At 42.9% G+C, this 11,746-nt stretch overlaps 1 protein-coding gene across 1 annotated transcript; it reads right to left on the bottom strand.

Moving 5' to 3' along the window:
- Positions 1 to 10,039: 10,039 nt before the first annotated feature.
- Positions 10,040 to 11,043, bottom strand: LOC116289835 (uncharacterized). The gene is made up of 3 exons (XM_031696765.2): positions 10,973 to 11,043; positions 10,660 to 10,896; positions 10,040 to 10,573 (listed from the first exon to the last, which is right to left on the bottom strand). Exons 1-3 carry the CDS (start codon positions 11,029 to 11,031, stop codon positions 10,531 to 10,533), a joined length of 339 nt encoding a protein of 112 aa, XP_031552625.1. The 5' UTR covers positions 11,032 to 11,043; the 3' UTR covers positions 10,040 to 10,530.
- Between the last annotated feature and the right edge of the window lie 703 nt (positions 11,044 to 11,746).

Below are 11,746 nucleotides of genomic sequence, written 5' to 3'. Positions count from 1 at the left end.
ATCCTTTTCCTGCAAGTCTCCTACTTGGACATTTTGGTGCATTACTGCCTACTATATGTGAAATCGTTAACCTGTCACTTCAAACTGGTGTTGTTCCATCTTCTCTTAAAGTTGCTGTTTTAAAACCGTTACTGAAAAAACCATCTCTTGATCATGAAATTTTTGGAAATTATCGCCCTATCTCTAATTTAAAGAATATCTCCAAGATTATTGGAAAAGTCGTTTCCCTTCAGCTAAATGATTATCTGTCTCTGAACAATCTCCATGAACCATTGCAGTCTGCATACAAAACATTTCATAGCTGTGAAACTGCTCTTCTTCGAGTACAAAATGATATCCTCCACTCCATTGACAATCGTTCTTGTGTTGCCATGCTACTCTTGGACCTATCTGCTGCATTTGACACAGTTGATCATCAAATTCTTCTAGATCGTCTCCATACAAAATTTGGCATTTCTGGCATAGCTCTTCAATGGTTTAAGTCCTACCTCACTGATCGCTTTCAATTTGTTTCCATTGATGATTTTTCTTCTGAAGCCCTTCAACTTGATTGTGGCGTACCTCAAGGTTCTGTACTTGGTCCTTTGTTGTATCTCCTTTATACTTCTCCAGTAGCTGATATCCTCCGAATACACAGAATGTCTTTCCACCTTTATGCTGATGACACTCAATTATATATTCCTTTCTCCTGTAATGATGATTTGTCCCTTAATGATTCCATGAATCTGATTGAAAAGCTGTCTATCTGATATTGATGCTTGGATGACTACAAATAAATTGAAACTAAATAAAGGCAAAACTGAATTCCTGTTATTTTCTTCAAAGCACAGCCCACAGTTAACTCTTCCTTCTCTTCAATTTGGTTCTGATGTGATAATGCCCTCAATGCATGCTCGGAACATTGGTGTCATATTTGATACGCATCTTACTTTGGTTCGTCATGTGAATAATATTTGCAAGTCTTCTTTTTATCATCTCAGAAACATTGCTAAAATAAGAAAATACATCTCTTTGAAAACAACTGAAACTCTCGTCCACGCGTTCATATCCTCCAAACTCGACAACTGTAACTCTCTGCTCTTTGGCTTACCAAACAAACTCTTAGATAAACTACAATCTGTACAGAATGCTGCTGCCAGAATAATCACTCTTTCCCATAAACATGACCACATTACACCTATCCTCGTTAATCTGCATTGGCTACCAATTGAATCTAGAATCAAATATAAAATCCTATTACTTACTTTTAAAGCTCTTCATGGCCAATCTCCTATCTATATCCGGGAACTCATTTCAGTGTATAAACCGAACCGTAATCTTCGTTCTGCATCACAAGTTCTTCTATCAGCACATTCTTATAATCTTAAATCTTATGGTCATCGCTCCTTCTCTGTGGCTGCTCCTGAACTCTGGAACTCACTTCCAATATCTCTCCGAAATGCATCAAGTCTAGCCTCATTCAAAACTGAACTTAAAACTTATCTCTTCAAATTAGCATATTCTTTGTAAATAATTTTATTTTGTCGTTGTCTTTGTCGTTTGCTTACTAGCGCTTAGAACAGATTTGTATTTGCGCTTTATAAATAAATATTATTATATTATTATTATTATTATCAAGTCGTTGTCAAGTCACCTCAAGTACTTAATCAAGTCGTTGTCAAGTCACCTCAAGTACTTAGTCAAGTCGTTGTCAAGTCACCTCAAGTACTTAATCAAGTCGTTGTCAAGTCATTGCCAAGTCATTGTCAAGTCGTCATCAAGTTACTTGTCAAGTCCTTCAAGTCCCTTAATATAAGATGAGTGGCACCGAAGAACAACCACCCGTAGAAGATACCAAGATTACCAAGGCTAAATCTCCAGGCAGAGTTGCCGCGGGAAAGAAGCTCGCGGAGATGAATAAAAAGAACAAAGCCAAAAAAGAAGAAAAGGTGGAGGAAGAAGAATCCTTTATTAATCCTGGGTACGTCATTGGCGCGTTAGGAGTTGCTATAGCAGCAGGCAGCCTCTACTTACAATGGCGGGCTACGAAGCCAAAAGTAAAGTGGGAGGCCGCAACATATCACGCACCTGTGGAACCGGCTGTTAGAAAAAGTAAGATCCCTGAAATGGAGTAGATTTATCACCCGCGGCGACCTAGATTTTCCTTCTCGCTTTGTAATATAATGTCGACCGCGTTGTTAAAAACTGTTGAAGAAGCAGCTATTATTACTTCCATCGTTGCGGGTATTGGTTGGGTTGGTAAGAAAGTGCTCAAAGAAGACTTTACTGAAGACCCAAGCAAGAGCTTCGCTAATTTTGCTAAAATGACTGCTGCCGTAGGCGGGGCTATCATGGTAAAGGATTACCTACGGAAGGAAAAGTACCTACCTACGGTGTAATATATAATGGCTAGCGTGGTCGCAGGTGGAGTTATTGCAGCTTTAGCATTCACTGGAGCTAATTATGGTGGTCAGTATTTGGATAGATTAGTTAGAGGCGATAAAAGCGGAGATTTAGCCGCCGAAAGGAAAAGGCATGATTTAGCGCTGGAGAAATATCAGCGAGACGTGGCGGCTTGGAATGAAAAAAGACAAGCTTACAGGGATTGGTTGGACAAGAACTACCAAGACAAAATGCAGGCGGATAAGAACTTCGAAAATACAGACTACGCCTTTAAGCTCTATGCGCAGGCGCACCCCGCGGCATTAACGGGGTTAAGAAAGCCTCAGTTCAAGGATTACTACCAGCCTTCTAAGAAACAAAAAGACAATGAGCTGGTCTTCGTAGGAGTCGCAAGGACTGGCGGGAGGCGTAGCTTTGGCGTATTTAGTCTAAGCAGTGGCGCCTTTGGCGCCTAGAATATAATGATCGTCTTTTTGGAAAGCGACAAGAATAACTTTACCACTTATCTGAATCCCCCCATTAAAGCCCATAAGGTTCGGCTGGTTAGTTGCTCTTTGTACAATTCTTGGTATAATCTAGTCAATGGTATGGTCACCGTGCATAAGGGGTCTAACAATTACCAAGGCGTAATGCTGCCCGATGGACATTACACGCCAATCACCCTTGCTAAGGAATTAGCAAAACACGGTTATACTCTCACCACGGGATTGCCGTACGAAATGACCTTCAAACATAATCTTCCTAACAATTTCTCGGTAACCCTAGGAAAAACTGATGCATTAGGATCTTTACTAGGTGTCTCAGGCAAGGAAATTACCAACACAGCCATACCTGTAAATTGGAAAGTCGCATCCTCTTACGAAGTCTATTGCGACTTGGTTCATAGTTACAACAATGGGGAAAAGTCTTCTCTTATGTCCAAGTTTCTGCCCAAAGGTAATCCATTTGACTCAGAAGAATACACTCCCATTTCTTTAAGCTATGACTTGTCTAATTTGGTAGAAAGCATAAACATCACCATTAAAGTGGACGGAAAGACGGTGGATTTCAACGGGCGAAAGATCAATCTTGTCCTATCCTTCGCTTGAATCAAGCGAAGCGCGATTCTATTCATATAATGGGCCGCGTAGAGGACAAACTTAAAAGGATTTACTATGGGCCTGAAGGCTATTGGAAAGGAGCGTCAGCCATCAAGAAACTCGCGACCGCGGCCAGGGTATCAGATGAAACGGCTAAGAACTGGCTAAGAAAACAAACCCTCTGGCAGGTTTATCTTCCCGTGCCCAAGTACATTCCCAGGCCCAGCTTCACCGTAAATGCCCCCAACGAAGTTCATCAGGCGGATTTGCTTTTCTTGCCACACGACAAGGTGAGAAGAAAGACCTATAGGTACGCTTTGACCGTAGTTGATATCGCAAGCAGATACAAGGACGCCGAACCCATAACCAGCAAGGATTCTGGAGAAGTCGCAGAAGCCCTAGGTAGGATTTATAAGCGCGTCTTGAAATGGCCTAAGCTGCTGCAAGTGGATGCGGGGACAGAGTTCATGGGCGTGGTTACTAAGACCCTGAAAGACCACGACACTAAGATTAGAAGAGCCGAGGCAGAGTACCACAGGGGTCAGAGCATTGTCGAAAGATTCAATAAAACCCTGGCTGAGCGTCTCTTTGGGTACCAGTATTGGAAAGAGCTGGAAGATCCCTCCAAACGCAACAGGGAATGGACTCAGAGGCTCCCCCAGGTCGTCGCGGCTTTGAACAACGAGGCGGCCAGGGCTACGGGGATAAAACCCAAGGATGCCATAAAAAAGAAACACGTGGAACACAAGTCCTACGTCAGAAGTTCGAGGGCGGTCGGACTGAAGGAAAAAAAGCTCCCCCGCAACATAGTGGTCAGATACCTCTATCAGCCGGGGGAACTCGAAGGTGGCAGTAAGAGAGCCACGGATCCTAACTGGTCTTTGGAAACGTATGAGATTTCGAAGTCCGTCACCAAGGAAGGGCAACCCGTGTTGTATTACCTAGATGGCCCAAGTCGCGGATTCGTCAAGGAAGAGTTGCTCATAGTCCCCAAAGACTCAGAGTAATGCTGCTCCACGCGCCCGATTACACTCTAGGCATGTCAGTCTTACATTGCCTCTGCAATGCCCGCGTTTATTATTTATGCGATCCACGGAGAACTGCTGATCGTCATTTGGGTCAAACCTCCATAGTAGAGGTATGTTACATTTGGCACACCTTGCCCCTTTCTTATAGACGTCGTCCACGCATAGGTCGAACGTCATATTTTTTTCTTCGTCGTGCCGCTTGTAGCGAAGGAGTTTCTTAGCAATGTTCTCCTTAGCTACGTCCTCTGGGGTGCGGTCGTAACGCAGTTGCGGCCCCCAGGCTCTTTTTAACTGTTTGGCATATTCTACGCGGCTTACGGCGGTGTAGATAAGGTTGCTCCAACACAGCCGCTGGTCTATGATCCATAAGGTTTCTTTTATGGTAAGCCCTTGCGCACTGTGGACTGTCATGCAATAGCCTAAGCGCCAATCTGGATGGGAGGTTATTTTTTCCACCTTTTCTATGGGTACCCAGGCTTTATCGTGCGTTACTGCGTTCTGCAGTTGGATGTCGGTACCGGGTACCCAGACGTCTCTTTTTTGCATGCGGGTGTCGTGGGGTTTGTAAGAAACGGGCACCAAATGCGTAGGGAAGCGCTCTCGGTGTATATTGAGTAAGTCTTTCTGTATGCGAGACTGTGCCGCGCGTTTGCTGCTCAGCACCAGATCCTTTGGATGCCATGGGTATAGAAAGTCCTCGTATTTCTTCGCTCGTACGCGTTTGCGCAGCGTCTTGCATTGCTCGGCGTCACTAAGGCCCCTTAATTCTGCCTTTAATTTCCTTACTTGATCCTTGCTGCGGTAGTCGGCGTTAATTTCCTCCGCATGGTCTACCATTTCTTTTAACCATTCATGGGGCATTTCTCCGGCTATAGGAGGTGGTTGACATGGATCTCCGGCAAATACAACTTGGCACTTTCCGCGGAGGAATTCTACGAACTCCTGCAGGATTTCCAAAGGAACGGTGCAAACCTCATCCCAAAGTATCACCGGAGGTATGTCGTGGATGGCTTCTGGTACCCACTTTTGGCCATTCCAGCGAAAGAAGCTGTGGTAGGTTTGTGCGTCGTGGCCCTGACTGCAGAGTTCTCTTTCCAAACGGTGCGTTGGCGTTAGCACTTTTAAGGTCGGAAAGAGTTCCAAGACGCGCGTAGTCTTACCGCTGCCTCCCGTACCGTAAAGGTAAGAGAAGCGTTGGTAGGAAATGGGGTCCTTTACGGTTGGCATGGGCCTCATTGTGGGCATTACGACGCCCCAAGTATTTTCTCCGTGATATTCTACACGTTCTCTCCATGCTTTTATCTCCTCATCCTTAACGCGCCATTGACCACTTTCCGCCAACTCATCTTCGGTGTAGAATTCCTTCATCTTTTCTAACACTTCGGGCTTTACGTACAAGGAATCCATAGCTACGCGCGGGATGTCCTCTTTGTCAAACCGTAGGAGCATCGCAAGTAGGTTAATGTGCGCATATGCGAGCATGCTGGCACGCAGATGATAATACTGCGGTCGATGGTCTTGGTAGTAACACAAAGCATTCCATTTGTGTAGTTTATCATCTACGAGGTAATCCCATTTCTCTACGGATACCATCGTTCCTTGGTCATGCGCGCGTTTGATGAGGAAGTTTAACTCACCGACGTCTGTTATTAGGCGCCGTTGCATATGTTTTTCGCCTTCTTTTGCGCCCTGTGTGAATTTACCTATGACAATCCGCGCTGTGGGGTTGTGCTCTGGGAGCCATTGTGTGAGGGAGGAGTGACAGAGAATGGCTTCATGCGCTGTGTATTTTAAAAGCTTGCGCTCTTCGAGGAACTTCAGTAGAGGTATGGGAATCCATTCCTTTTCCTGCAGGTGCTTTCCATACCACGCGTAAATTATGGGATGTAAGTCTTTTGCTAACTCCCAGGTGGTCAGTCTGACGAATCCTGTTGCTGGGGCGTCGTAGTGGCCGTCTAACGCAACGCGAAAGAATTGGGAGTCTGGATGTCCGTAACGGTCGTAATATTCCTTACAATCCCTAGACCTTTAAAACTTGCGGGGTAACAATGTTTCATATCCAGCGACACGTACTCGTCTTCGTCGTACTCCATGTTCCACAGACCACCGTGACCGTGTTCTACACAAGCTTTGGCTATGTCTTTGAACTCCTCCGGCGTGGATTTCCACCCATTTCTCTTTTTGGCCGCTAAGAAGTCTAAGCTACGGGAGCTAAGCACTTCGTCAGAGAAGTCTTCTCCTAAGGTCTCGCAGGCGCTTTGAATGCGCTGTTGTTCAATTTCGGGTCGATACAAAGTGCCGTCTTGCGTCATAAATTGACTTCCTTCTGAATCCATCAACCAAATGGAATTCTCATGGATTAACTCTGCCAATGGAGAATTCTTATAGACCTTCGTTTCTTTCTTCCTTGGGAACCGCAGTTCGCGCCACGCATGTGCGTTATGCTGGTAAATTACGATAGGCGCACCCCGGCCCCCATACTTGTGCGTCCCGGAGTAAATGAAGCCGTCGGTGATGTCTTTCACGTGTATGCGCCTTTCTAAAGCAACCTCTAACTTCTTGATGTTTTGAATGGTGGCTCCTGCCCTACGAGTAGCATGCTCCCATTTCCTGATGGCTTCTCTTCTCTTCAACGTAAGCTTACCTCCCCTAGAGGAATCCTCGAAGAACTCTCTAACTAACTTACCCACGCAGTTACCCGGATGCCGCATTGGTTTGAGCTTCTTAACGTCTGGGTTCTTAATTTCATACGCACCGTAAACAACCACGGTGACCGGGTAAGCAACTTCGTAGAACAACATGTCGATGCCCACCAGCGCCCCAGGACGCGTGTCCTTGTTTAAAACGAACAGGTCCTTCCTGCCAGATGCCCGTATTGGATTCCTGCCCTTTTCTATTATCCACTCGCCGTCTAAATACTTTATAAACGTCAACTCCAGGCGGTAATTACCTTCGGGCATTAAGTCAATTATCCTTTCTGCTCTTTCCTCGCTCATCGTCTCATCTATATCTCCCTCCATAAACGTTGTGAAGGCAAAGTCGGCGTCTAAGCGGTCCAGCACCTGAGTTCGCAGTCGGCGCACAGTCTTGTTACTAATGCTTTTGATGGTGTCCATCTATATCTAAGGAATATTTTATCCTCCGTTTGCGACACAAACATAGCAGCAGTAAGGAAATCTTCGTGCAACATATAACAGAACACGGGTAATTCCCGCGGGGGACGCTAGTGTATAAACACGGGTAATTCCCGGGCGATTCCGAATGGTGATCGCGAGTCCCCCTTACTGCTGCTATATTACAATGTTTGAATTAGTCAAGTAAGGAGAATATACCGTCTGATCTTAAAGTTTGTATATGCAATTTATTTATTTCAAGGAGAAAAAATTGAAAGAGAGCTTTGGAGATTTGCCTGGAATTTTAGGAAAAGAAAATAAACAGGTTAGTTACTAATTTTGCCTCAAACTACTCTTTAATTGTAATTTTATCCATCTATCCTTTTTTATTCTAACAGCAGAAAACCAGATCTATACCAACTAGCATTGAAGGTATCAATAAACCAGCCACTTCAGCCAGAAGAGTAAAGGAGACCATTCAGGCAGCATCGATAATACATGGTGCCACTTCAACTAATAAAAGGCCTGCACTTGATGGTCTTTTTGATACCCTTCAAAAAAGGTGTAAGATTAATGAGTTAGGTTATTATGTGCTCTCCAACAGCAAAGTAACAGAATATGTAGTCAATGAAGTCCAAAGGAAACAACAGCAGGAATTTTATAAATCCCCAGTTAACATCACTAGAAGCATTGCAACATATTACAGTGCAGGTGTTATGGGTAAACGCAAGTGTCAGACTGTTCGATTAGCATCCACGTTGAAGGCTAGTGCCAAAAAAAGGGGAGGGAGAACAGCCATTAATTTTTTGCCAAAGTGCCCAATACCCAAATTGCTTACCTACAAAGCCCTTATTGATGAGGTTAACAACATTGATGTGGGGTCAGTTCTTTCTGTGAAAGATAAATTTACATCACCTGATTCTGATGAGCAAGTCAGTGGGTGCTATAGGGATCTTAGGAACTTTCTTCCGAGGCTAGCCTCCTATTTAAAAACACAAACCTCTCGCAAAAAATCACTTCAATGGTTTGGGGAGACGGAGGGAACTTTCATAGTTGCCCTAGGGGGAGATGGTTGCCCATTTGGCAAACATGAGACAGCATGTTCATTTTTAGCTAGTTTCATTAATGCAGGGAAAAGGGTTGCTTCTAAGCAGCGATAATTTTTTAATATTCGGTGCCAACTGTGAAGAAACATCAGAAATTGTGCACAAATATATTTTAGAGCTGTGTAAACGAATTGAAGATTTGAAAGTTACGGTTTTTGAAATCAATGGATTGCATGGAAGCTTATAACAAAAGGGTCATTTTCTGTTATGAATTTCTTTAGCTTGAAAGACTTCTTTAGCAGATTCCTTACTTCACTTCGCGTGAGCAAAGCCAATTTAGACAAGTCTCGTATCAAACGTTTCTTTTCAGTAAATGTTATCACATTTTGGTCCAAAACAATCCCAAAAGTGGATGCTCCTCCTGCAACAGCATTTCTAATGCTTTTAAACACTTCTTCGGGGAGATCGCACTTGAACTCAACGGTCCATGGATTTCTCGGTGATGGGTTTGCACGCATTCTCCTCTTGATGTTCTTAATCCAGAGCTGCACCTCCGAAATTAACCATCGGCCGAAGATTAGTGGAGCCTGAAAGAACCTTTTCAGCATCATTACGATTTGAAATCTCGTGGCGTTGGAATAAGTTATCCAAACACCTTTCAGCTTCTTCACGAAATCGAGTGTAATTCACCATTTGGTGCCTCAACGGGTAAAAATTTGCCAAAGAATGTTTAATTGCATCTTCAAGACTTGGCACTGGACCACTTTCTTCTTCATCGCTGCTTCTATCTTCGTAAATTGCTTCATTTATAACCTCTTCAACACTAAAAACACGGGAGTCATGCGAGTCTGCCATTTTGTTTTAAAAGGTAATCCGCTGACTATTACGATATTGATCGCGGGGGCTAAATGATATAAAAATAACAACAGCTGACCCGGCGTGTTTGTCTTATTTCGCTTTTGTCTTTAGCGGTTTGTCTTATACTATTATGATTATTTAATCATGTTTTTTTAAACAAAACTACTTTAACTTTAAAACTCCGGAAAAACCATGAAAATCATGTAAAAAAGCGAGAGCTTTCACTGACGATGTCAGTAAAATACACAGGAAATCACTGTTGAGCGGTACACTACTGAGTCTGCGTACGCTCAGTTTCCGACTCCGTTAACAGAAAAGGAAGGATACGCTTTTTCCGGTTGTTGCGGTTCTTGCATTGCAAGATTTATCGCTTTCTTCCTTACAATCAGCAAACGAATTTCATCCGGATGGATTGATTTAAAACTTATTTAAGCATCAATCATTACATGATTACAGTTTCATTAACCCAGACCAAACACTACCCTGACGCATTTTATTAAAATTATGTCATTAAAACACCAACATGCATCAAATTATAATATGTTCGCGGTAAAATTCTGAAACTTTGGATACGCTGAAATGGCTTCTTAGACCAAATTTTCACGCCTCGTTCTTGCTGATACATGATTGACTCCTTTTGTAAATACACCGATCCCGCTTGTCAATCTCCGTAATAAAAGTAGCCAATCAGAAGTCAAACTTTGAAAACGCCAGTTCCGGTTTGAGACGACGCCATTTTGTCGGACAAGTTATTAAGGTCTGTGGAGGTTGATACCTTTGATATCTGAGTAATATTTTCAGTAAATATTGCTTTGAGGCTTGCTATTGAAAGTTTTTAAGTTCCGAAAAATAACTAGAGGTATGGTCAAGCACTGCTGCTATGGTACTTGTAAATCTGATTCAGGGAAAAGTGATATATCCGTCGTGTTTTTCCCCTTCCCAAAACCCAAAACAAGGCATGAAGACTGCCTTCGTTGGATTAAAGCTTGTGGAAGGCCTCACAGCGATTTTAACATCCAGAAAATTACGAAGGACACATATATATGTTCAAAGGTAAGCAATAAAATCTGAATAAAATAACCAAAAATAATAAGAAGTGTAAATATAACTGCTGACGAAAATAAAGATTTTATCTTTGTGTTGATCAGTTTACCTTTGTTTTGTTGTTTTGGTGAATACAGGCCTTTTTTTTCCTGTCGCATAGCGTTTTGCCTTAGCCAAGATCATATTAACGACAGGTCGGGGTTTAATTTTGGTTCCTCTGGGCCTATGCCATTGCTGGGGTAAACTAGTACAAGACAAGGAAGTCGGTACTTCCTTCAGTCCTTTTTGCTGGTAGTGTATCAACGTGAAAACCAATGCAAGAATATGGGAACACGTTCCAGACATACTAAAAAGAGATGCCACATTAGAATCTGATGATCTCACTTTTAAGTTATAAAGAAGATGAAGAGATACATGCTTACCCTGCCACGCAAACGCAATTACAATCTGTAAAACGACGTTCCTCTGTAGAAATATCCATATGGAGTTTGTGTGGTGTTTAATTTTTGCGCATCGATTGGTAATGTTTTTCTTCAGATGTTTGCAATTTGACATCAAAGACATAACTGTTTAGGAAATAGTTATATCCTCTCTCCTTAGATCTTAACATGAGAGGTCGTGATCCGAAGAAATTTAATCCAAAATCTTTGGGTAATGCATTCATCGATGTAACGCCAGGAACCGCCATATTGGATTTAATGTCCGAGGTTGCCTGGTTGCTATGCGTTGCTATGAAGGGGCGGAGCTTGAGGGATCGGTGTATTGATTAGTTTTTGGTTTAACTTCCCATTCAGAGAGATTTCCTAGTGAGAGGTTTCTCAAGTTCGGTCGCCGATATGCGGAATAACTACCCATTGTTTGATAAAAGCCCTATTGTTTTATCAAGAATGATGTCATGCTTCGCATGGCCTTACGAAAGGGGAAGATGAAAGTTAGTCTATTTCTTGGCATTGCTTCTACATACATCGCTTCTCTTCGAAACATGGAAAATTTATCTCAATGTGCATCAATGGCCTCTGAGCAGGACAGCCAACCGTCGAATTCACAGTTGACAACAGATAGCCAAGAGTTTGAAGGCGAAATCTGTTAATTTAGAACGGAAGATCAGTTTATTAGTTTGACAAATTATACATTCGATTGTGTTGGATATGTTACAAGGGAAAGAGAGAACGAGGCAGAGGGATTTTTTTTGATGT

The sequence above is a fragment of the Actinia tenebrosa genome, unplaced genomic scaffold (genome assembly GCF_029948245.1).
Source record: "Actinia tenebrosa isolate PJP-AT-01 unplaced genomic scaffold, QUT_ActTen_1.0 PGA_scaffold3__52_contigs__length_22856419, whole genome shotgun sequence".
Lineage (NCBI taxonomy): Eukaryota > Metazoa > Cnidaria > Anthozoa > Actiniaria > Actiniidae > Actinia > Actinia tenebrosa.
This window is presented reverse-complemented; position numbering and strand designations above follow the sequence as displayed.

What these genes read in the sequence shown, in the direction of transcription:
- LOC116289835 (XM_031696765.2), bottom strand. Translation starts at nt 11,031, where the DNA reads ATGGATATTTCTACAGAGGAACGTCGTTTTACAGATTGTAATTGCGTT. An exon ending in AATTGCGTTTGCGTGGCAGG is followed by an intron (nt 10,897 to 10,972) that starts GTAAGCATGTAT and finishes ATCTCTTTTTAG; the next exon opens with TATGTCTGGAACGTGTTCCC. An exon ending in ACCAAAACAACAAAACAAAG is followed by an intron (nt 10,574 to 10,659) that starts GTAAACTGATCA and finishes TATTTTATTCAG; the next exon opens with ATTTTATTGCTTACCTTTGA.